The sequence below is a fragment of the Eurypyga helias genome, unplaced genomic scaffold, assembly GCF_000690775.1.
Source record: "Eurypyga helias isolate BGI_N326 unplaced genomic scaffold, ASM69077v1 scaffold41128, whole genome shotgun sequence".
In the NCBI taxonomy this organism is placed as follows: Eukaryota; Metazoa; Chordata; class Aves; order Eurypygiformes; family Eurypygidae; genus Eurypyga; species Eurypyga helias.
The window spans coordinates 1-25,882 of NW_010267139.1; the positions used below are offsets into that span (position 1 = coordinate 1).

General features: G+C 41.5%; 1 protein-coding gene across 1 annotated transcript; it reads left to right on the plus strand.

Annotated features, from left to right (window-relative positions):
• Window positions 1-4,029: 4,029 nt before the first annotated feature.
• CYLD (cylindromatosis (turban tumor syndrome)) lies at window positions 4,030-23,612 on the plus strand. Its single transcript, XM_010157309.1, has 16 exons — window positions 4,030-4,686; window positions 5,523-5,825; window positions 6,691-6,796; window positions 7,826-7,924; window positions 8,976-9,092; window positions 10,712-11,091; window positions 12,291-12,456; window positions 13,259-13,400; window positions 13,922-14,044; window positions 15,300-15,391; window positions 16,480-16,546; window positions 19,103-19,235; window positions 19,840-19,948; window positions 21,055-21,173; window positions 21,813-22,029; window positions 23,428-23,612. The coding sequence occupies exons 1-16, from the start codon at window positions 4,180-4,182 to the stop codon at window positions 23,610-23,612; spliced, it is 2,865 nt and encodes a 954-aa protein (XP_010155611.1). The 5' UTR covers window positions 4,030-4,179.
• The last annotated feature ends 2,270 nt before the right edge of the window (window positions 23,613-25,882 follow it).

Below are 25,882 nucleotides of genomic sequence, written 5' to 3' on the forward strand. Positions count from 1 at the left end.
AGTTAGCCCTGCACCGAGCCTCGCGACTTGGGAGCGCGGTGTGTGTCGCGCCTTGCGCTGCTGGCGACAGACACCTCCCGCGGGCCGTGACACGCCCGTTACTGCGCCCAGTCACGGCTGGGTCTTCGCTTCCAACTCGGGGCATACGCGTGTCGTCTTACTGGGAGGACTTGCACGTCACGTTGACAGAAGGGTTGTCGCAGAACAGTGCTGGTGGTGTACTGCTGTGCGCCTGCCACACCTAGCAGTGCCGGAGTATTCTGACATTAGTAACGATTTTTGGTCTTCCTATAAAGTAGACTATTTGAATCATAGAATCACAGAATGGTTTGGGCTGGAAGGGACCTTAAAGATCACCCAGTTCCAACCCCCCTGCCATGGGCAGGGACACCTTCCACTAGACCAGGTTGCTCCAAGCCTCATCCAGCCTGGCCTTGGACACTTCCAGGGATGGGGCATCCACAGCTTCTCTGGGCAACCTGTCCCAGTGCCTCCCGACCCTCTCCGGGAAGAATTTCTTCCTTTGTGTCATATCCATAACACTTCACAAAACTCCCTGGAGTTTTCCAGCTGCGTTTTCCTTTAGAAAGCGTGTAACCAGTATGAACTTGTGTCAGACAATGTTTCAATAGCTCTTCTGGAGGAAGAATTTCTATTTTTTCCGCTCATGGCTTGTTTTGCAGTCAGGTAACTGCATACATGGGACTGCAGCTAAATTTACTTCCTCCTCGTTTTAACCTTTCCTGCAAAATGATTTTTGGACTATTAACGAACATAACTTTCCATCCCAGCTGTTTAAAACTTTGTATTTAAAGTGGAAGTTCTGTAAGAAGCTGTTCAATTTACTTCAGCCTCTTCATTTTATACTCTGAATCAGAGCTACAGACTTGTGCGTTCATGTTGAAACCTGATAGCTGATTCAGACGTCTCTGCATAGTTCATCTGAGGCTGCTGCAGGGTAGAAACAAAGTTCTCGTATTTCAGAACAAGCTGTTTTTGTGATGAGATGTCTGTGTAGTGGCAACAGTGAAGAAAAAAAGAAGTTAGGGAAGCTTTGAAGTTAGGTAGCTTATTATGGCCTACCTGTGACTTTTTTAAATGTTATTTTTTCTGGAGTATGTAGTGTGGCAATCATAACTGTGTTTTGCCTCTTGCTTCCCAAAAGGCTTTGAGTATGAAAATAATTCAGGTAGTAAGTGGGGTGAGAGAGCACAGCTGAACAGGCTCAGACAATTAAATGTCCATGGTGATGGTTAAGCACTCTCAGTTGGGCACAAAGTTTCGTAGGTGCTGGTATGTTGTGCAGTGTAATCATGACTCGTTGCTAAGTGTAATTTGTTTGGTTCCCAGGTTAATTCATGCTGAAGTCTAATAGTTTATTCTGGTCTTAGTCTGATACACGTATGCTGTTTGTTCAGAATAATCAATTCCATGGAAAATGGCTGTTGAAAAATAATCCTAAAATCAGTGATTTATGTACATGTATTTCTGATACATTGCCAGAACTTAAAACATCCTTTTTTAGCAAACTTTTCTATGCTGTTAAAATAGTAACTTATCATTCTCATTATTCAAGAAGAAGGAGATTTGGTTTTTAGAGCTGTGCATTTGGTTTGGCAGGGGACAGTGGTGGTAGATATTTTTAAAGGAAGGCTTTTTGTATAGTGATAAGGAACTTTTTCGTAATGGAAGACCTTCGGTGGCTTAGTAATGTACCTGCAGATGACTAGGACTTTGAAAGACTGACCGTGCACCGTATAAAGCTGTCATTATATAATCTAGATGCAGCTGTTAACATGTTTTCACACTAAATTCTTTACTATTGAACATGTGAAGATTATGTAATATTGCAGCAATGGACCTGCAAGCAGGGTGTACTTCTTAAAAAATGTGATATGACAAGCAATATTTTCAATAAAAATGAAATTTTTTTTTAAGCTCTTGAACAGAATTCTCTGTTAATATATTGTTCCCATGCATATTTATTAAAATTAATTATTTCTAAAAGTGAAATAGGGAAGGTCATGATCCCTGTAAGGCCAGAGAGATCATCTGCACCGTATGGGGGGTTGATCAACTTCATGGAAGAGCTGGCAAGAAAGAAAGTTAAGTAAGTGCGTCAGCCTTTGAAAGCTGAGAACATAAAATGGAACTATGAAGAATAAGGCAGTCCCTGTCTTCTTCCCAGTGTCTGGAAGAAGTGAGGGGAGGGAACTAGACACAGCTTGGATGGAACTCTATTTTAATGTCTGAGTGGACTTAAAAAAACTGATGGTCATGAGTTATGTTTCCTGTGGGGATTGGGTCGGGGAGAAGGATCCTGTTGTTCATCAGTTCCCTATAAAACGTTACTGTTTCAATCCCATACCAGTATCATACCTGTTTGTTAATCACCAACGAACATTTATGGGTATCAGCTGAAAAGAAATAAAACCATCTTAGAACTTGAAAGCAGGTTGACAGTCTCCCAGACTCTCAGGGAGGTCTGAAACTGCCCGGCTTCTGTCCCTCCGGTGTTAATTCCTTTGCAGATGGAAGCACTTCAGACCACGTCGTTGCTGCGAGCTGCTGCAGCAGCAGGTCGGTGTGATGATGGCACTGAGGCCCGTGTGTAACAGCTGGGGAGAGGGGAGGCACGCTGCACTCGGGGGTTGAATGGCTGTGTGGTACGCTCAGCGAGCCAGCACGGAAATGTGGGAGTTCCTAGCGACTGGGAGATGCTGCTTTGCATAAATGTCAGCTCCTCTGCGGTTGTTACTGCTTGTCTTCAGGGGAAGGAGTTTGTTAAATACGCTTTGTGTTTGAAAACATGATGAAATAGTTCAGTACTACTGGATTCCATTGCTTTCTGAAAGCTTCTGACATGGGGATCAAGCTGAGTAGGAGAAATGGCAATAGATTCTGTGGTTTTTGAATGCCATCAGAGAAAAGAGCCGGAGGAATAGGGTAGAAGGAGGCACAAAGACAAAAGGTTTGGGTGTTTTTTTTTTTATTTACTGAAGTTAAATCCATAAAAAATCTTCGAGATTCTCCTTTAACGGAATGCAAACTGTGGCATCACAGATTACTAACAGGAAAATTTCCATGACAATATATTCTGCACTTGTATGCTACCCTTTTCTGTCATCTTCAGCAGAACAAGTCCAGCTAAGGGACCGCATCCTTCCTTCACGTATCAGTACGATCTGAACTGTGGGTGTGCGTATGTATTTTACTTGTGTCTCTGCTACCACGTGCAATGAAGTATGTTCAAATTGTTCCTGTTTAGCTTACTGATTGTGAACTATAATTCTTAGGACGATGTGTTGTCTTCCAGGGTATTTTAATAACTGAACGTGAGAGATTACCTCCTTCACTGAAGTGAATTATCTTTCTAAAACGATGAAAACCCTCCAGGTTTTTCTTCAGAATTGCCTGTTGCAGTACTGGTGCAGTTTGGTTTTCATACATTGTTTACTGCTTACTGGCACTGTCTGTTTCTATTATTTGAAGAAATGGCTGTTATAAATTACTGAAGTTTCCATTTTCTGTTGCTCTATTACATTGACGCAATTTTTGACTTCACTAAATCAAAATGTTATGTGGGATGACAGATGCAGTATGCTTTGTCAGGAAGAAGCAGACACTAAGCATGGGAAAAGATCTTCAGAGTGGACAGCTTCCATAAAATACTGCTGGTAAACTGGAGCAGGATATTTATTCCTCTTCATCTGAAATTAGCATTCCTTTTTCCTTTCATTATGGGTGCATTCCGTTACACTTTTTCCATAGCCCCTTGCTTCAAGGGAGAAGAAATAAAATAACAAGTAGAAAGAGGTATGTCCGTGATCGACAATACTGTGGCTGTTGTGAGACTATGTTCACTATCTCAGATTTTGGTGAACTATATTTACTCTGTAAGAAGAGTGAGGCTGGTCACAGATTTAAATGATTTTTTTGTTGTTTTACTTAAGACTGGCTGTAGTTCCCCAAGTTCATTTTGGCTTTATTTTTTTCCTTTTGTTGTTCTTTATTTTAATTGTAGGCTTCCTGCTCTGGATTTGGTTCCTTGCAAAATGAATATTGCACTGTTTCACAAAGCTTGGACCCTTCAGTAGAATTTGTCAAGATCAGCGCACGTAAATCAACAGCTCATTTTTCTTCAAGACTTCTGTGCAGCTCTTAAAAGTTTTAAGCACAATGAATTCAGGCTTATGGAGTCAAGAAAAAGCAAGTTCATCCTATTGGGAAGAGAGGATTTTTTACTTGCTTCTCCAGGAATGCAGTGTCATCGACAAGCAGACTCAAAAGCTCTTGAAAGTACCCAAAGGTAGCATTGGGCAGTTTTTTCAAGAGCGTTCTTCTTTGGGACACTCCAGAAATATTCCTTGTAAAGGCAAGAAACTGCAGATTGGATTGAAGATTCTGGAGCAACCTCATGCAATCCTGTTTGTGGATGAGAAGGATGTTATAGAAATAAATGAAAAACTCGCTGAGTTGCTTTTGGCCATTACTAACTGTGAGGAAAGATACAGCCTGTTTAAGAGCAAAAGCAGGTTAACTAAAGGCGTCCAAATAGATATTGGCTCTCCTGTTAGAGTGCAGCTGAGATCAGGAGATGATAAATTTCCTGGAGTTGTTCGCTTCAGAGGACCCTTACTGCAAGAAAGGTCCCTAACAGGGATATACTTCGGAGTGGAGTTGCTGGTAAGTTTCTTGACTTGTATTCTAGTGTTAAGGGAAGCTTGATGAGGTGCATGGGCTGGCAACAAAACTTGAACGTGCTCTTTTTGTGGCCAGCCCACAAAAATTTAATTACTCACATCCCCATCGTAGCAAATAGCTGACTCAGATTTCTGTTGAGTACTTTTGTTTTTCTCTGCATGTGGCAGGATACAATCCATAAATGCAGGCTTGGATTTTTGTGGAGCCCTAAAAGTCAAATGGCAACTCGTTAAGATCGAGCATGTTGCTGTTATGTACTCCTAGTCAGATAGTTCTGCAGAACTAACATCAGCCATAAGCTTCTGAAGGATTAGATTCAGGAGAGTTCCGCTCTTGGATCAGAAGTAGATTTTTCAAAGTCCTCTTTAAACTTTTCCCTCGTTCTTTGCAATTCCCCCTAAGAACCTCAGGGGATATCAGACCCAAGTGTTTCTGAAATTCAGCTCTCTTTATTTGGCATTGAAGTGGAATTTTTGAATGCTTAGCATTATGTCTAGTATGAATATGGCAAAAATTTGATGATAGAAGCAAGATTTTCACCTGAAGAAAACGTTGTGTGAGTAAAAGGACTTCTGCCTGCAGCTACTCTCCGGTCTAATGACATCTTACTGTTTATTCCCTTAAGAGAGAGTTTGTATTGGCCACAAATTCTGGCAATGGATAACAACAGTTGATCAGGCAAATTTCTAGTGCAGTTTCTACAAAACACTGGATTATGTTACTGCTTTTGTAGTAGTCTGCTTTTGCACAGAATTTACTTGCTTTTTTGTGGTGTTTTTTTTTTTTTCTTTCCCCCCTCTTCCTCCTCCGCCACTTAGGAAGAAGGTCGCGGTCAGGGCTTTACTGATGGACAGTACCAAGGCAAGCAGCTTTTCAGATGTGATGAGGATTGTGGGGTTTTTGTTGCTTTGGACAAACTGGAGCTGGTGGAAGATGATGACAATGAACTGGAAAGTGACTATGCAGCTCCAGTTGACACAATGCAGGTAGAACTTCCTCCTCTGGAGATCAACTCCAGAGTTTCTCTGAAGATAGGAGAGAGTATAGAGTATGGGACAGTTATATTCTGTGATGTCTTACCAGGAAACGAAAGTTTAGGCTACGTTGTCGGAGTGGACATGGTAAGAAAATACTCTGACTTTAATAACTTTTGCATGTGTGTTAGCTAGTAAATTACATGCAACGTAGAAGAAACGTTATCCACAAGCTGCTTCAGCGGAGGCTGACCTAAAATGGGAAGTAAACACTTGTGTTCAAAGATGCCCCTGGTGGTAATTGTTTTTTGGCATCAGGTAAATAGTGTCCTATTTGATGCTAAACAGTTCAGGAGAAATACTCTGGTTACACAGCGGAGCCTCCACTGAGCTACTTGCCATGTGAGATGTCAGTCTTGAAGTGAGAGCTGAGTGTTTGTCTTGTGAGAATGGCTTTGTTCTGCCTTGGAAAAAAGTAGGCTGATTGCCTTTTTCGTTGTTAAGCTATTTTTTAAGAGCTTTTTTTCATGTAGCTTTGGTTTGTTTGACTTTGTTCTACCTTAAAAATACTGAGCAAAAGTTAATCTTTCAAGAAAATGTGAAGCTGGTCATTAAAAATTATTTCTAGCAACTTGAATTTATTAAAATGAACAACTTTCAAATTCTGGTAGTTAAAGGGTATTTGGTTTTTGCACATCAGGTGCTTCCATTTTCTTGATTGCAGTAGCTGTTGCCTAACAGTGCACAGGGTTGTTCTAACTTCTTTATAAATATGGATTTTAGCAGAGGAATGCTTGTTAAAATAGGAAATACTTCTCAAAAGAACAGTTTTTAAGTTGGTGTTTGTCTTTTAAAGACACTAATTTTTGACTGTTCTCAATACAAAGCTTATTACAGGAAAAAGTAGATGCAAAATCTTTCATTTTCCTAGTTTTTATATTCCTAAAGACAATTGTTCTGTACAATGTAAATCTTCTCTTGGGATACATGTAACATGTTTTTCTATTTTTAGGATAATCCTATTGGAAACTGGGATGGAAGATATAATGGAATACAGCTGTGCAGTTTTGCAAGTGTTGAAAGTACACTTCTTTTGCATATCAATGATGTTATTCCAGGTATGCTCTGCTGTCTTACCCATAAGGCAGACTTTGAAACCTCTCAGTCTAGGCACAGTCACATGATTAAACCAAAACTAATGCAGAATTATTATCCTAAAATCACTTGAATTAGTTTAACTTCGTGTTATACTTCTCGTTTCCTCCTCCTTTTGGTTATAGTCGCCCTAGTGGCAAAGGTTTAACACTGAGCAAAATTCATGTCAAATAGTATAGTATTTACAATGCTCTACAGCTGTATAGTATTCATGAATATGTGAGTATCTAGCAGGAGTCTTTTAATGGAATATTGTTTAATTTACTCCAGGAGTTTAAATGTTTTGGCTCAGAAAGCTGTTCTTTCCGTGTCTGAAAGGTATTGATAGTATTATTTATGCATTCTCTGAGTAAATACTTGAACGTTCATAGCGAGACTGTGGAAAAATTCACTCTCCACAGTAATCCACTGAATCTTGTTACCGTGTAACCACGACAGTCCCCTCTTTTCGTGTTACACTTGGGGTTGTGCTTCACCTGAAGACAGACACTAATGAGTGCGCAGTCTGGTACAGCCTGTCGTCTGCAACCATTCCCTCTCTCTCCAGCTTGGCTAACTCTCCTTATGCCTCTTGGTTTAGTGGAGATGCATGTGTTTGCATGAATGCTTTTCTCTTCTCTGGAGAATTCGTGATGACTTCTCCAGTTTTGGGAAAAGAGCATTTGTTGTAGATGTGTTGGTAGAAAACAAAGTTTAGAGTTTCATGCATCTGTTTCCCGTCATGGAAGCAGGCACGTACACTGGAGGATGGGAGTCAATCCATTCGATGCGTTCGAGAAATAAAGGTAGAGTTCAGAGTAAAGTAATTGCTGGTCATAGAAGCAAATCCTAATCACGTGTAAAATGTTATGTGCCAAACAGGGGTTTGCTCCACTCTGTTTAAAACTTAGGATGCTAGACCTTGGTTTGTTTACGCTTCAAGCTGAACTTCTCTGTGACATATTAAAGCCTAGAAAAGGGAAGCTAACATTCTCCTATATTCCATGCCTTAGAGACTGTGTCCCAGGACAGGAGACCTCCCAAGCTGGCCTATGCCTCAAGAGGTGGTGGTGACAAAAGCTTGTTCAATCACAGTAAGCCAAAGGCTACAGGTATGTAGGGGAAGTGATTTTCTTTACCTGTTTAAGATTAAAACCTTCTCTTGCTTGGGAGAAAGTGTTGCCTTGCATTTTCTATCACTTCATTTATTACTTCAGTTCCATATCAAGTAAAACTTTTCTGAAGTACAGTATTAGTATGAGTTTGTTTAATCACACCTTCACTTTCATGAAAAACAGTTTGAGGTTTAGCAAAAATTCAAGAGCATTATACCTAGTTGTCAAGTATAACCAGTTCAGGGCTGCATTCTGTTTTTCTGAAAGTGTGGTGTGTGTTTGGGTATTTTTATTATTTCTTAATAAATATAGTTTGCTGTTTTCTTCCTTCTGCAGGAATAGGAAGTTCCAGATTTTTAGCCCAGAAGCAGATCTGTATACTGAATATGTTAATTTTGCTGTCATTCAAAACCAAAATTGAATTTTCCAAAGTATAAGCTTCTTTTGACTGTAGTTTTGGCCAGGTCTGAAAATCTTTCCAGAGAAAAAACAAACTAGAAGAGAACTAATTAAAAAAAAAAAAAAATTAAAATGCAGAAATCAAAATTCAGTGTTTCTGCTGGTAGCTGTTGTAGCATACTAATGACAGTATATTCTGTAAGTTTTCATTCTGCTTGGCACTGCTGGCAGACATGGTCTTTGCTGAAGTAACTTATGCCAACATACAACCACAGTTATAGCTGTGTGGAATTGGATCAGAAATTTATTGGCTTACTCTGAATTTTTTTTGCTTTAAAAAACCAAAAAATACCTGCTGTACATTGTATCGCCAATGCTTTCGTATGTTCAGAGGTTATGGTAATGAGAAAAGTGCCCTTGAAGGGTGTTTTCTGCCTTCTCTTCAGGTTGGTGGCTTGACATTTCAGCTTGGAGGATTAAGTTAGTTGGGGATAAACTGCTACCTTGTTGCAACCTTAGAAACGTACTAGCTTTGATGGGAGAGTGTCTTGGTCAAAGTATAGTAACAAATGCATGCAATGAAACAAGAGCGTAGCTAACCTTTTGTAAATAGAGGTTAATCTCTACACTAAAAGGTGTTGTTTTCCAGGATCTACCTCGGAACCTGGAAATAGAAGCAGATCTGAAGTGTTCTACACATTAAATGGTTCATCAGTTGACTCTCAGCCCCCAACGAAAACAAAACCCCCGTGGTATATTGATGAAGGTAACAAGACATGATGGCTCTGCATGTAGGCATACACTTTCCTTAAAAAACTAAAGTAGTGTGTTTTCTTCAAATAAAACAAGTATGAGTTTAGATTTAAAACAGTTGGAATATGTTGTCTTTGTGGAAGACATACTGTATCATAAAAAGCATCTTGGAACCCCCCATGAAAATATGCTCTGCCTTCACTGGCAGACCTGTTGCTCCACCCTGCATGTAGGAGATTGCATTCTTGGCAACGTATGCGCGGCTCTGTGGGAATGCGTGTGGCTTGCAGGCAGAATGAAAGCTGGGGCTTGGAAGGAAGATACAAAGATATTCCTTGTAGCATCACTTTATTTTGCATGTCTTTTTGTAGCTATTGTTGCCGGTCTAAGGGAACTGTAATACTCTGCCATGCCAGCTAATCAGCCTGGAGGTGGGGGGAGAAGTAATCTGCCTAAGCATACATGTTTTTTCAGTATTTTTAAAAGTTATTTCTGTAAAACCTCTCTAAATTCTTACAAGTGGGGCTGCGTGTACCCAAAGGATCATTATATCTTGATTTGCTTCCAGATCTCTCTTCTTTTTTTTTTTTTTTTCTTCCCTCCTTTCCTTTTCCTTCTTCCCCCTCTAGTCAACTTTTGTAGCATGTGGCTGAAGGGGTAAACAGTGGAAACCTGTAGCAGTAGTAGCCCCTGAATTCCATGAACCATAAAAGAAAATGGATTACAATTGTTCATCTCACAGGTGTTGTTCCAACAGCTTGGAACTCTGTTTAAAAATTAGTTTATTATAATATTTAAAATAAACAAGGGAAATGTCCTGTCTAGAAAGGACTGTGGAAGTAAAGGATTAAATAATTCTGGTTTTTACATTTTTGGACATTAACTTCAGTTAATAAAACAGTGTGGGGAGATGAGGTGATGAAGAGGGTTTTGCTCTGTGAATACCAATTGTGTAATAGAGCCCGTGTAGAGAGATGAGAGAAGATACAAAACACTCGTGCTATTACATCTGGTTGTGATCTCATTTATCAAGCACTGCATTACTCATGACTTATTTACATCCTTTATTCTTTATAGACACTGATAGATTCCTTGTGTAAGAACCAAAGTATATGGTGATAGAGCCAGGGGAATAAACACTTTTCCGTTTGCAAATCATGTCTGCAAGCAATTACTCATCTCTGTAAAGCTGTGAACCAAATCCTTTCCTCAATCACACTCACCAGTTTTGCCCATTATGAGTTGTAATCCTTGGGGCTGTTAACTTGTGTTCAGAGAAAAATTCCAGTGTGGGGTTAAAAAAAAAAAAGGGTTTTCAATCTAAGCCTTCGTGTAGTTTGTGGCTAACATCTCCTTTCTCCGAGCTGTTCATTTCTGTTGGTTATGGTGAAAGTGGTAGGGCTATAGCAGTGTCTCCTCAGCCAGTTTTGTGTCCCTGGTGTGGCCAAGTGACAAACATCTTCCTCCATGTCCCCGCTGTTAGTGCTCCCTACACAGGACACCCATGACATCAGGTGTGGTTGCAGCTACACTTCATTGGTTCCATAGCTGATGGTAGCTAAGTTTTTCTGTTTGTAGGATGGAGAAAAAAAAAACCAGCGTTTACTAACATCTTGGTTTTGATTTTAACAGTTGCTGAAGACCCTGCAAAGTCGCTTACCGATTCATCTCCTGGATTCGGGCATTCCTCACCACCACTGCAGCCTCCTGTAACGAACTCTGTGTCTACAGAAAACAGATTTCACTCCCTCCCTTTTAGCTTGACAAAAGCATCAAGTACTAATGGTACTATTGGACATAGTCCTCTCTCTCTATCTGTTCAGTCAGTCATTGGTGATGTAAATACTACGGCTACCCAGGAGAGTCCGTCAGCAGCAGGCCCAGTTGGGAACTCACATGGGCTTGAAGCAGGTTCCTTGGCTGAAGTTAAAGAAAATCCTCCTTTCTACGGAGTAATCCGCTGGATTGGCCAGCCCCCTGGAGTAAACGAAGTATTAGCTGGGCTGGAACTGGTAAATATGAATTGTGGTTCATATTAGTTATGTTTTACTAGTTTTGTTTGAGGGTTGGTGCCTGTATACTTGGCAAAAGCAGTCAGCCTGGAGGAATTAACGTCAGAGTTAAGAGTGTCGGAGTTGGATCAGGGGTTTTGGTAGTTTGACGGTCATGTGCTGCAGGTGTTCCTGTGGGCCCTTGGTAAAGTCACAGTTGCTGCAAACATGAATTGCTGTTACATACTGACATTTGCTCTGTGGCAGCTGCTGCCACAGTTGTGATTGGCTGTCAGTGATATTAATGTGTATGCAATTAGGGAGATGGGGTTCTTTATTTTGGGATAATGTTCGATAAGATGCCAGCTAAAGCAGTGTACAGTTTCGTACAGCAACAAACATCTTTAGCAAAGCAGGTGTGAATGTGACTGGAATTTCAGCTGTTAGAAAAATCCTGATGCTTGTGGGTTTTCTGGCTGTAGCTTGCCACGGGTGTTCCGAGACTGCATCTTAGGATCCTTACGTTAAGCTGGCTCTTGGACTTTCTGCCATGGAGTTCCCCATTAAACCTAGCAGCTGTTAGTAAGCAGGCAGTATACCTTAAATCCTGTTACCAAAGATAAATAATGGTAACTTGTTATTTTTTCATACCTAGTCTGTGTTGCCTTTCCTTGATGTACATTCCGTGTGTTCTGAAGCAGGCCACAGTCACGCTGAAGTATTCGCACTACTCTCTGTTTACTTTTAATTGAGTTTTAAAAGGTGCTGGGTAGTGCATGTGTGCCCTTTCTAGCTACAGAAGAAATCTGGAGCACTACTCTGTTTACTTTTGAGTTTTAAAAGGTGCTGGGTAGTGCATGTGTGCCCTTTTCTAGCTACAGAAGAAATCTGGAGTGACTGGCTAGCTTAATTAAATTCCTGATGTTGACTGGATTGAATTCTCACTCTCTTCTACCATCTCTGCCAAGCTGCATCTGATGGAATTATGTTTTATTTTGGATGCAGTGAAAGTTTAAGCATGAAGGAAAAAAAGTGGGCCTGTTAATTTACTCCATAAATGCAGTTAAAGAATGCCTCAGCTGAAGCTTTGTCTACTACAGTGCAGGAATGTGTATCAAGCTTCAGAATACCTGAAGGGTGACCTATAGATCTTTTATCCAATGTCTTACTGTAGAATTCTAGAAATAAGAAAAATAACAAGTTCTCCCATGAATTTTCAGGAAGACGAATGTGCAGGTTGTACGGATGGAACATTTAAAGGAACTCGATACTTCACTTGTGCTCCGAAGAAAGCTCTTTTTGTTAAACTCAAAAGCTGCAGGCCAGATTCCAGGTTTGCCTCACTACAGCCCGTTTCCAACCAGATTGAACGCTGCAACTCTCTAGGTACCGAGCTGCTTATTACTTGTTTGTCAGCTGGGAACTGACCTGGGTGCTGGTTTCATTTATTCCTGCAAGATGTTCTGTGTATTGAACACTTGAAAAATCTGTACAGGTATTACTTAAATGAGGTTAATGAATAGATCAGTCTGTACAGAACATAATGCTTCTATGGATTTCTTTTTTATGCTTTGAAACAAGACAATGTTCATGTAGTTAAATAATATTAGGGGATTTTTGTTATGCTGTGCATTTTTTACTTCAGAAGTTGTAAAGCAGTCTTGCTGAAAATAGTATTTGCAACTCCAGCAATATGTGATTGCATTCGCAGAAATAGTTATGTTTCTGTAATGCCAAATTACTTGTTTTCTAAATATTAACGTAGCAGAGCATGTGTTTTTATAGTGGCAGTTAGTGGTGAAAACCTGTTTTTTCTTTTTTCCCTCCCTAATATTTCAGATTTCTTGGGTCATGTTGTATTCCCTGGGACAACAGCAAAGAAAAAAGTGTCTGATGCTTGTAAGATAGTGTGCACAGGGCATTTATAGTGAGCACTTTATTCCTACTGGATAAAATTAATTGGGTGCTGCAGGCTTTCTGAAGCATTCTGCTGTGCATTGTCAGTGGAACGTGAGGCCTGGTCACCCTCTGGAAGACAGGGAGTCTCAGCTATAATAAAATGCTGTTCTAGACCAGAGAGGGAATGCTTGTGCTAAGGCAACAGTTTAGCTATAAAACATGAGTAGGAAAATCTCAAGGGGGATAAAATTTGAGGCTTTAAAGTGTCTTTTGAAAAAAAAAATTTCAGCCTTTGGAGGTTACTTAAGTGAAGTGGTAGAAGAAAACACTCCTCCAAAAATGGAAAAAGAAGGTTTAGAGACAATGATTGGAAAGAAGAAAGGTATCCAGGGTCATTACAACTCCTGTTACTTAGACTCCACCTTATTCTGGTAAGTTCATAATTTGTATAGTGGCATCCCGTGGTAGAAGTGCAGAGCGCTTGCTCTTTGTATGACTGTCTGTCTGTATTACTGTGCGGCTCCAAGTCACGCGCTGCCGTCTGACACCTTACCGTGCTCCTTCCCTGCGAACAGATTCTGCAGCACTCGCTGCCTAAAAGAATCGTGTCCAAATTGTACGGACCCTTCTGTATCTGTACTCTCTGTAAGGGTAGATGCTTGAAGGATGAAGGAGTATGCGGGCGGGGGTGGGAGGTATCTCTCGTGACTTACTTGCAGAATCCTGCCTTGGCCACTGGTTTTGCGCTCTGCTGCCACAAGGATTCTGGGTTAGAGTGGACTTTTACTGTTTAGTAGAGCTGCGTTGTCCTCTGTCCATAATTACCTCTTTTTGAGTGTAGTTCTTTGATTCTTCCTGTGGCTTTGCTTGGTTTGTCTTACGTTGCTCAGGCATCGGAGTGGTTGCATTTGCCAGAATCAAAGCAACCTGCCTTTTCTTTTTTTCTTTGTAGCCTGTTCTCTTTTAGCTCTGTTTTGGACACTGTGTTACTCAGACCTAAAGAAAAGAATGACGTAGAGTATTATAGTGAGACTCAAGAGCTGTTGAGGACAGAGATTGTGAATCCTCTGAGAATGTAAGTAAAGACATGAAATGGCCTTTGGTCTAACGTGGATTTTACACTAGATCCTGCTGTGTATGCATTCCTATTGCAAACCTGAAATGTTTGGCTAGCTGCTGCTGCCAGTCTGGGCTGTTTTTTGACTATTTTTTACTTGCTCTTCATGGTAAATGTAAGCAGAGCTAACTGGAAATAGTTGCTCATTGTTCGGGGATAAAATATTTTCACTAGTCTCTGTTAGGAAATGCAGTCAGCATAGAGCTATTGCAAAATGTATACAGGGATAAAGACTAAAGCGTTGATAAATACAAGTTGTGTTTTGTCACAGCATTTGTATTTACATGGTTTTAATACTGCTGTTCTTGACATGAAAAGAATTGGGTTCTCTTATGTGGAGTTTCACAACTGATAGAAAGTTTCGTTAATTTTTACTTGTCAAAAAACTTCTGCTGAAAGAACGTCACATGTGCTTTGTAATTTCTTCGGCACAATGTACAAAGGAAATACGGCAAATATCTGCAAGAAAAGTTGTTTGTCTTTAGCTTAATTCTTTTAAAACATGCAAATAATACAGTTGTAGTTCTGAAATTCTGTGGGCTGGCACTGAACGGTATCACAGAGGTTTGCTTTTGATCCCTGGACTAAGACGACGGCTTCCGAACCCTTGTTCTTGTACGCGTGTCTGTACTTTGCCTGGTGTGTTCCAGGGTTCTGTGGTGTAGGTAGTAGGATACACACCAAGTAGCAGAAATCTCAGATGGCTGAGAAGACTGAAAGTCTCACTTCTCCTACTTTCCACCATGTTTAAAACTCCTTGCACATTTTTTAAAGTTTTAAAAGAGATGCTCAGAACTTGAGCTTCTTAGCTCAGCAATACAGTGCTGTATCCCTTTCTCAAATACTGAAATATTTTTTTATTAGCAACTCCCACAGTGCAGCTGGTACGTGACATTCTGAAAATGATGTATTAAGCGGTGCAAATTAGAGTGAGAACAAATCAAAAATAATTAACTGTCAAATCAAAACCCAGTTATCCTGGTAACTAACGTTTAAAAAGAGGGCGCTCAAAGGTTGCGCAACAACGTTGAGCGCTAAATTTATTCTGCATTAAAATACTGGAAGTCAGACTGAATATGAGGAGTAAATACATAGCTTTGAGGATGTATACAGGTAAAGGAGAATCTGAGAGCCTGTATTTCAGCATTTAAGGGTTTTTCTTCTCTGACTTGATCACACACTAGCTAATAGCTTATTAACCCATTTATCTTAGATATGGATATGTCTGTGCCACAAAAATAATGAAACTGAGGAAAATACTTGAAAAAGTTGAGGCTGCATCTGGATTCACTTCCGAGGAAAAAGGTAACTGGGGAGGTTTTCCTTTGAGATTTGTAAGAATCATAATATGAAGGAACTGGAATACGTAATTGTCACTATGGAATTATGCTAGAATAAAACACGCACATATTTCTCTGGAGCAGTAATCTCTTTTCCAGAGATGTGAGTGACCATTGGGTGGTAAAAAGGGTTTTTCTGCTTCCTCAGGTGTGTAAGGAACCCTAGCTGAGCAGTTGCTGCCGTAACAGTCTTTCCCTGAGCCTTCCTGTGTCCGTGCAACTCCCTTCCAGCAGTGAGGGGAGATCTAAGGCTCTTCCTCAGAGATGAAGACTCTGCTACAACTGTGGTCTTTGTCCACTTTCACAGTGTCACTTTGGTCCCTGAGGAATAATCTTTCCACTACAACATTTCTTTGTCACAATGGTTATGTAATGTTTTAGAAAAATCAATTCCCAAACTTTTGATTTTCAGTTGCATAGTGATTGATTAGCGTTGTACAACGTAGCTGTTTCATTTCTGTTTGGGAGAGCACTGTTTCCTTTGTGAATGCTCAGTGCCAAACCCCAGTATTTATTACAGTTAGTGTCAGGAAGAGAAATACTCCAGAAAACTCTCAGTGCTGAGGGAGAACAGACCTTTGGGAAGCCCGTGTTGGCTGCATTCTTGGTTAGAGAACTCGGTCTGTAGTTCAGATGAACTTTGTACTGTTGTGGGGGTTTTATGTGTTATTGTCACTACTCCTCACTGCTTCTCTGCACTTACACTGCTTTCTTCTAAAAGCTTTTATGTCTCCTGAAAAAGTTGTGTGGTGCCACATGATTCCTCTGAATTACAGAGCATCTTTTTGATCCTTACTGGAAAGCTTTGTTACCCTGTTGAGCCTGTGTCTTTTATTAGGGCCATTTGACACCGGAAGAGTAAGTAGAGGTTTGTGTCCTCAAAAAGCTGAAACACAGCTAGTTCATGGTTTGTCATAATGCTCGTATGTTAAAAAGGCTGAGAGACCAAACCTTTACTTTTTTTCCTATTAAGATCTTTGAAAACTTCTGAATAGTGATCTGGTTTTGCATACTAACAAGATTTTTTTTTTTTTTCCTCCTTCTTCCCCTCAGATCCAGAAGAATTTTTGAATATTTTATTTCACCATATTCTAAGAGTTGAGCCACTGTTGAAAATAAGGTGAGTCTCTTTTCTCCTCTGTTTGTAGAGGCTGATAAGGAGAGAGGATCTGCTGCCTTTCAGACTGAGAGAGCTTATAGAGCACCTTGGACTCTTGATTCATATCTCTAAGAAATACAGTGTAATACAGTTACATTGACAAATCTGACACTATTACCTACCTTTTTTGGTAGGTGGGTTTTGCCCCACTGATCCCTTGTTGCAAAAGCTCATGGACAAGGTTTCATGAGGACGGGACAAAGATCCCCTGTGCTGGTACTGTCTGCTCGAGACCCTCGTTGTCCTGTTACGCTGGGAACGGCCGCTCGAAGCGGGCCCTACCGCACTGCTGAACGTGGCCTGCAGCTTCTAGCTCCTTGTTTCTGGGGCACGCTGCAGAGATCGCTGAGGTGGTGTGTAATCCATGGGAACGGATGGGCATTTCTTCTTTAAGGCCAATGAAGAGGCTTCCATGGTTTGCCTTGATGAAGCTTGGCTTCTCTTATTCATCACAGCAGCAGACACTGGCTGCTTTCGTTCAGTGGTGTGTGAGCCGTGAACGTGCCCGCTGTCTGCTGCGCTGCGCAGAGGTGGGGGTGCTAGGGCCCCACGATCAGAGTGTCAGTGTGTGGCGTGCCCTTAAGAGTGTGCTGAGGTTGTCTTCCGTGGTACCCTGGGAGGGAAAGTTTGAAAAGGTCTGAAGGGATGAGAGCTCAAGGCACATCAGGAATTTGGAACTGGACCTGCTTCTGCCTAGACAAAGGTCTCTGTTCGTAATCTACTCTTAGGTTAAAAAACCCTGAAAAGCAGCAGTAACTTCAAGCGTGTACTGGGTTCTATATGGAAGAGTGTTCCTCTTGCCATCTTAAGGCCCTCATGCTTGTCGTTACTGCCTCTCTTCGGTTCTGTGAAATACAACATGCTGAGAAACCCCTGTGGCTAATCTCTTATTCTGGTGAAACAGCTGGGGTACAATACTGTAATTATAACAACAGTATGTATGATTATAATTAGAATAATACATCTTCATGTGAGGATGTATTTGTAGTTTTTGGTAGTTAACAGGTGTGCTGCTGCAGCAGAAACCCCAGCTGAAAGGAGTGAAATAAGAGCAAGGGAATATGCCTCTTACTCCACTTGTAGGTCACCGTCTTCCACATCTCTTTAATCCCTCTTTTGTAAAGCTTGGCCTTCAAGGCTTCTTGTCCTGTCTGTGCCATACAGAGGAGAACAGAACTTATGTTCCACCATTCAGCGAGTGTGTTTTGTGCATGTACTGTAACTCCAAGAGTAATCCACAAGTCTCATTGCTGCTTAGAAATAAGGCTTAAAATTAATAATGGTTGTGAAGGAGGAGGCTACCCTTTATAGCAAACATGTTGGAGGTTCCCGGGAATCTCATCCCAGGAACTTTGACACTGGGATGAAACAACTCGTAACTTTTTTCCTTTGGCTACTGGAAGCCAGTTACTCCTACATGCTTTTTCTCCATGATAGCAAAATCCACTTCTTCCATGTGGGCACAGTCCTCTGCATCCTTTCATATGTCTTTCCAGAGTAGCTTGAATTACTCACCTGAAGCTTCTTCCCAAGTAGCTCAGATTTATGTTTATGGAACAGAAATAGTACCTGAAAACAGCAATACTTGATTCTGACCTTGTTTTGAAATGGCTCACCTCAAAACTTACTTAAATTGGTGGCTTAATCCTTTGTCCCTCTCCCTACAGAATTGTGTTGTGGTTTTGTGGTTATTGTTTGGCTTGGCTTGGTTTTTTTGTGGGAGTAGGGTTGGCTTGGGGGTGTGTGTGTGTTTGATGGGTTTTTTTTCCTGTGGTCTCTTTTTTTAATTTTTTTTTTTTTTTTGTGTGTGGTGAGGATGACCGTGTTTATCCAGAGCACTTACGATGGGCTGTCATTCCAGCTACCCTAGTAGCCTGCCGCCTTAATGTTTGCCCAGGTGTAGCAAGTCATCTTCACAGTTGGAGCTGGACAGCCCTTCAATCAGGGGTGTCCTTTCGGAGAGTTCTCTGTTAACTACGGGGCAGGTGTAGCCATGCAGGCTGTCTGCCTGGGACTTCCACTGTAGGAAGCAGTGTAAATAGCTCCCTGGTTGAAAGGAAATGTTTCGTTAACCCCATTAATTTTTTTCAACTCCTTACTGGGCATGTCATACTCAAGAGATTATTGTTGTTCCTTTCCATGTTGTGTTCCTGTTGCTCTTACCTGTCTGGGCAATGGGAGGTGCTTTAGTGTGTTGGTGGTTTCAATGCTCCTGCTTAGGGAGTGTTTCTCCGTTGGGAGTTCAGGAATGCATAGGCATATGTTTTTCAAACGTACTTAAAAGACTTGCAGTGCTCTTGTTTCATATTTAAGCTTTCCTAACATCATTCCATATTTAATACTTGGTGGCCTGTCATCTAAGGCATTTTGTTGTTGTTGTTGCCTTTTTTTCTTCTTAAAGCCCAATATGTTTCAATGCAGAAAGGATGTTGTATAGATTATTTTCTGGTAGATGTCATTTCCCTAGTAAATTGTTACAGGAGAGCTTCAGAATCTGTTTTCTTTACATCTTTTTAGATCAGCAGGTCAGAAAGTACAAGACTGTTACTTCTATCAAATTTTTATGGACAAAAATGAGAAAGTTGGAGTCCCAACAATTCAGCAGTTACTAGAGTGGTCGTTCATCAACAGCAACTTGAAGTTTGCCGAGGTCGGTGAGAGCTGTTGCTTTGTTAGAAGCGGTGATACCATTCAGCAGTGGGCCAAAAGTAGGATTTGGTGCGAAAACAAAATGCAGACCTGTTGGAAATGGGAGCACTAGGTCAGTGGTACAGGTTTCCTGCGTTACAAATGTGTTTTAAGGTTGACATCCTTTGGCTGAACAGGCCAAAATACTTCAGGTAATGAATTACTAAAAGAAAATTTCTTAGTTACTGCCAGTAAGTTGTCTTAAGGACAAACATTTACAAACCTGGTTGTGAAAAAACCTTACAAAGGAAGTTTTTTCTCCCCCTTGCTCCCTCCCCAGCTGGGGGCATGTAGTCCAGTATGTTGAATATCATGCTTGAGCATGAGCAGCACTTTGACACTGTCATTTGACAGTGATTTAGGTGCCGCTTTCCTGTTTGGTTTTTAGCTGTAGTTTCTCTCAAAGACTCAGTTTTGGTTTGCTTACCCTCTTGCGAATTTGCAAGTTAACGGGCTGCGAGTTTAAATAACGGGGACACGTTTACAGCATTAGAAGTACGTCTCTAAATTTAGATAACTATCTGTCTCAAGCTCATTACTCTATATTCCGGTATTTTTACCTATAGGCACCCTCCTGCCTGATTATCCAGATGCCTCGGTTTGGAAAAGACTTCAAAATGTTCAACAAAATTTTTCCATCCTTGGAATTAAACATAACAGACTTACTTGAAGATAGTAAGTATACAGCATTGCCTTGTGTAATAAGAGTTGTTGAGAGTGACTAGCAGTGCAAGTAAGTACCCCTGGTAGTTCTGTTCCTCGTTTGTTTGTTTGTATTAAATATTTAACACAGCAGTGTGAGATGCTCAGGCTGAGGAGGAAGGAAAGGTTCCTGGCTAGAATGCTTTTTGTTCTCATGCCAAAAGCTGTAATTCAGAAGAATGTATAGAATATAACTTGGGTGATGAAGTTTATTTAATTCTTGAGTGTCTGTTTTGAAATAAGAAGTTCAGTTGTAAGGTAGTGTTAAAACTGAGTTATTAGCAGCAAAGCAATTACTAATATGGCAGGTAAGAAATCTTCAAAGCTAACTAGCACTGAGACTGTGTTTCATTGGTCTTCATCAGTTTGTGCTGCTTGTTTCAGAGCCTTTTGTCAGTTTACCACACTAGGAGTAGAGAACCTGAGAGGAGCGTGTAAGCCTGCAGCATGTAGTCGTGGTGCAGTTTTCAAATATAAACCAGTCACTGTTTTGTGACCTAAATTTCTGACATTATTCATCCACTGCATTTTTCATTGCAGTATCTAAAAAAAGACACCTGGTCTTAAATCTGAGATAAGAATGAATAAAACTACCAAAAGTTATTAGAAAAATAATACTCTGGAACTGCCTTGGCCTTTTCTTTCTTTCACTGTCATGGCTATCAGCTTACCCCTTTTTCTTTTTTTTTTTTTTTGAGAACTCAGTTTAAAAGGCTGTTTTTAGCTGTTCATGCATTTGATAAAACTTAATTTTTATTGTGTTCTGTTTCACAATTACCACTCTAAGCCTTTTTCTCTTATTCCACCTTATGTCAAAGGGAAGAAGTTAAACGACATGGTACACTTCTGCTTTGATTGCCAACCTGGTTTTCGCTTTTTTTAATGTGATTTTTTTTCTCCATTTAATGTAGTAACCCCCACTCCTTCCTATACCCCTCATCTTAACAACAACAAAAAACCCCAACCAAAACAAAGCAAAAATGCACACACCCAAAAAATCCCCCAAACCAGCCAACCAACCACCACCACCGAAAAAAGCCTCCCCAGACTGGAAACTAATATTCTGTTTAACAACGCAGCTCCGAGGCAGTGCCGTATATGCGGAGGCCTGGCGATGTTTGAGTGCAGAGAATGTTACGAAGACACTGACATTTCTGCTGGGAAAATCAAGCAGTTCTGCAAAACCTGCAATACGCAAGTAAGTGGTTGTCTTTGTTACTCAGCGTGGGTCTAACCCAAACGGTGCGTGCTGTGGGGGTCCACTGAACAGCGTTGCTGGCGTAACTACGCCCACCAGGTGAGGTGTATCCTGCCGTGACAGATCAGGAGTTCCACTTGGCTACGCAGTGTTCATCGACGTTTTCTTACTACAAACATGGCAGCTACCAAATCCAGGACTGAATACAGAGACGAAGCTGTCATTGTAGACAACTTGGAATCTTACCTGTCACCTGCTTTAAATCCTAATTCTACATACATGGTACCTTGTTTGAACAGATACATTCCTGACACAGAATGGATTAATTCTGAGAGCTGTCTGGTGACCTACATGAGGCTGGCATAGCCATGGCTTGTTTTCAAGTCTGAGCATAGCAGAAAATCATTGCACTAACTCTGACCTCCCTTCTAACCTTGGATTTAAATTTTCTGGGCAATACTGAACTACAGTGGTGGGGGAAAAGTAGAAGAAACTTTGCTGCTGTTATTGCAGTTCGTCTCTAACACCATTAGTTAACCTTCAAGTCAGTAGTAATGCTCTTTTTAGCTTTCTCTGCCTCTGAAACAAATAACTTTACAGGGTGTGTTTTTCTCCTCTGAAATACCCCTTCAATTGTAGGTTCATCTTCATCCCAAGAGACAGAGTCATAAATTCAATCCATTGTCACTACCTAAAGATCTGCCTGACTGGGACTGGCGACACGGCTGCATCCCGTACCAGAAGATGGAGTTGTTTGCTGTCCTCTGCATAGAAACAAGCCACTACGTAGCTTTTGTTAAATACGGGAGGGATGACTCCGCCTGGCTTTTTTTTGACAGCATGGCAGATCGGGATGGTAAATCTTTTCTGTGGTCTTACTAATTTGATCTTATTTTTTACTAGTGTAACTATTTTAAATTTCTGTGTATATTTCTTAACGTTTTGGGGATCTTAGTATCACTTAACTTGAAGTACTTGATGCTGGGACACTAATCTTGGCCGAGCCTTACCTCAGCGCACTGATTTCGCAGCAGCCTAATCTGAGTTTCAACTAGATGGGGCGTAGCAGTAGTAGATGGGACAGAAGTAGCTGCAGAAGTTTCCTGGCAGTACTCCTTATATGTTTCTCTGTACTTTGCAAGTTTGCAGAGAGAATTCACTTTAAATAATGACCTGCAGGAACGTGTTCTTTCAGCCAGTGCTTAAGTGAATGTATGCAATTATCAGATAGTGTGCAAGTGTGTTTATTGGTTTTGCTTAAGTGACTTAGTGTAGGTGACTGTAGGATAAAAGAAGTAGTCACATGTTACAACTTCTGTGCCATTCCTTTGAATCTCTTTAGAGCTACCAGTGGAAAACTGTTCCCCTGTAACAATACAAATGTTCTCTTGGGTACTGCTGCATTAAATCGTGTTTAAATAAGGGAGTTCTGCTCAGTCCTGGCAGCTGAGAAAAGCAGTAATAGATGCAAGTGTCAGGCTCATAGTGACGGTTCTTTGCATGAAGAATTCTTGAGCCCCTCTGTCACAGTGTGATCTGGGGGCCTGGGGAGTGGGGTGGTGTGGGGAAGAATCTTGCCTCCTCTTGCAAAGGAAATGGGTACAGGATTAAGGCCTCTTTCTTACAACCACCAGAAGGCAATCGAGCTGTGCTCCAAAGTGCTTGAAATGTGTACAGCCGAGGTTTGTCAAGAGCCACTTTAACGAAGATCAAGTGAGATACTCACTGGATGTATCTCCAGCTGGTCTTCTGGGGTTTTGTGTATCGCAGATGCTAAGCTTTTTGCACCAGCTGAAGAGTAAGTCGGCTGGGGAACAGCATTAGGGATGCCCATACTTGTGGTGTCTGAACTTGCTCATTTTTACATGGGAATTAGCCAGGAACAAGCTCTGCCTTAGTCCTGCAAGTTGGGTACAGGCACTTGCGGTTTAGAAATTCAACGACTGTTACCACTTGTCCTGTCATTAACAAGATCAGCAGCGCTGAGATGGAGGATGCATTCAGGTCACTCCCCCAGAGTGGTAACAAAACCCCAAAGTCTTGGTGGAAAGCCTCGTTCTGGTGGGGTTTTGTGTGCTGTTGGTTTGTTAGTAGCACTACGAGATACTCTGACACCAATCAGGATTTTTCTTGGGGTTGTTTTAGAAGGCGTTCTCGAGAACTGGTGATGCTGCCGTAATTGAAGGACACGGTAAGAAGTAAATCTAGGTGGATGCTACCCTAACCTGTCTCTTTCTTTCCTTACGGTTCCCAGGAGGTCAGAACGGCTTTAACATTCCACAAGTTACCCCCTGCCCCGAAGTTGGTGAATACCTGAAGATGTCTCTAGAAGAGTTACACTCCCTGGATTCCAGAAAGATTCAAGGTTGTGCACGAAGACTGCTTTGTGATGCGTACATGTGCATGTATCAAAGCCCAACGATGAGTTTATACAAATGAACAGTGTCCCCTGGAGAACTGCAGAAACAGTATGGAGTTACCTGCTGTTGCACTTGCTGCATTTTTTGGTTAGTTCTGCTGCAGCCGTTGCTGGCAATGGATGCGCCGACGAGGAAGAAGCTGACTCTCAGAGCAAAAGGTTGACTGTTCCAAAAACCACACGTGGAGTCCTGTAATTGAAGTATTTAAGCATTTTGCACTCTGGGAAGTGTGCTTGTGTGTGTTTGTTTTATAAACAAAGTCTAAAAAGTTACTAAAACTTAAAGCTTTAAGTGCATTTGGTTATACACAGGCTTTTTTGAAATGGTAAAGGCGGAATTATGTCTGGAGAAACCCTCTTAGTCCATTGAGAACGTAAGGGAACGCGGTGTTCCTGCTCAGTGCGTTTCTGTGGACCAAGGATGATGATTCCCTTGGGTTTCTCTACCCTCCACACCCACCACTCCTCCCCACCGGTGATCTGTTCAACACCACAGATTCCCTCTGAAGAGAGGGAATTTCGGTTAGATCAATTTTAGTGTTAGTTCTGTTCTGTTCCCTGTCTACCACGTTCTTTGCAGTTCACACTTTTGCGTCTTTAGAAATTAACGTTCATTTAAAGACCCGAACTCCTATCTCGTGAAAATTAACCCCACGGATTTGCTGTTAACCTGAGATATTTTTGGAGGGGAAAAAAGAGGGTCTTAAGGGGAAGCGTAATTGCTGAAATAGAAAATTAGCAATGAGAGTTAACAGCTGTCTTTTTTTCCTAAGTGTCTGTTTTTAAAGATGCAAAGCAGTCTGGAACAGAACAGCAACAATATACAAACGATTCGAGGACAAAACAATAAAATAGTGGATTGCCTCAGGGAATGTTACAGAAGTGGATTCTAGCCCTTGGTAAAACAAAACTGACTTTTCTACAGTACGTTAAGCTACTACCTGGGAATGTGTCACACATCTGACTCTTTGTTTCAGGATTACTGATGGATATTAAAAAACTCTGCCTGGAAAGACGAAACCATAAGTAAAAGTAGATCAGAGTTTTACTGTATACCAAGTACTAATGAAAACTAACTTGAAAAGCTGCAAAACCTGTGTTGATGTAAAATATTATTCTTTGAAGTCTGTTTGCAATGAAAAACTGATGTTTAGTTGCTTTTCAGCTATTTCTGTCTACACCGACTAGCAAACATGCAACTCTACGTATACATACAGTAAAATCTGGTTGTACAAATTGCATATCTATGAGCTGTACATTTTCAACTCTAAGATGTTTTATATGGAGAACTTTCTTTTTGGCATAAAGTCTATGGAAGGAGAGGAAACGTCACAGAGGAAAAGCCACTTTGAAAAAGTCACTGTTTTAAAGACAATGGAGAGTGATCCTAGGTTGTAGACAATGTGGTTACTTAGTTCTTGGAAAACCTCAGATCTTTCCTTGGGACACGCTCTAGCACAGAACCGCACTAGAGAGAGATTTGAAAATTATGCTGGAAGAACTGATCTGTCTAAACAAGGGCTGCTGAGAGAGTTGGTCTGTTCCATTAGCTGCTGCATGAAGTGCGCTCTAATTTTTCACTCTCAAGAGCAAGAAAGTTATTAAAAGTGTCACTGTTGCCTCTGCTAGCCTCCTGGCTCCCACAGTCCCTTGCCTTATTTATCTAGTCTGTGCTCCTTGGCACAGCCCTCTCACTTCAGTTTCAGTACTGGTGTGAACTCTTTCTCCCCTGAAAAATTTTAGCGAGGCTCGAGGTGATGGATTCTGTACCCATCTGTCAGTGGATGGGTTGTTGGCCAGTGGCTTGTAACCCGCGCCCCGGGGCGGGCACGGCGCCTGCCGTAGCAGCATCTCCTAGGCACAGGGGTAGGGTAAAAAGGCAGCTTGTGTGTATCCTGAGGGGCTCGAACGCTGGCATAGCCTGAGCAGAAGGTGGGGTGACCCGCCCTGGGCTGCATGGTGGAGAGGAAGTCGAGCCACAGCCCCCAGGTACCTCAAGTGGCGTGTGTAAAGAGCTGTTAGCAAAGGCAAGAGGGGACTGTGAAACCCGGAGGCAGAAATGATGCACCAGGGTCTCGGCTGGCTCTCCCCAGAGCTGCCACCTTCAGGCCCTGGCCCCATCCTCACTAACGACCTGGAAGGGGTTGCACGCGGTGCCCCCCCTCTGAACAAAGAGCGACCGTTGGGGCGTCACACAGCGCCAAGCACAGACCCATGTACGGCGGGAGCAGCTGGAATGCTGGATGCCTTCTCTTCCCTAGCCCTAGACGTACTTCCTAGTTTCCCAATG

Bases quoted from the DNA above. Each gene is read 5' to 3' on its own strand.
- CYLD (XM_010157309.1), top strand. From the start codon at position 4,180: ATGAATTCAGGCTTATGGAGTCAAGAAAAAGCAAGTTCATCCTATTGG. The intron at 14,045-15,299 runs GTAAGTAAAGAC...CATTTATCTTAG, and splicing joins ATTGTGAATCCTCTGAGAAT to ATATGGATATGTCTGTGCCA. The intron at 16,547-19,102 runs GTGAGTCTCTTT...ACATCTTTTTAG, and splicing joins GAGCCACTGTTGAAAATAAG to ATCAGCAGGTCAGAAAGTAC.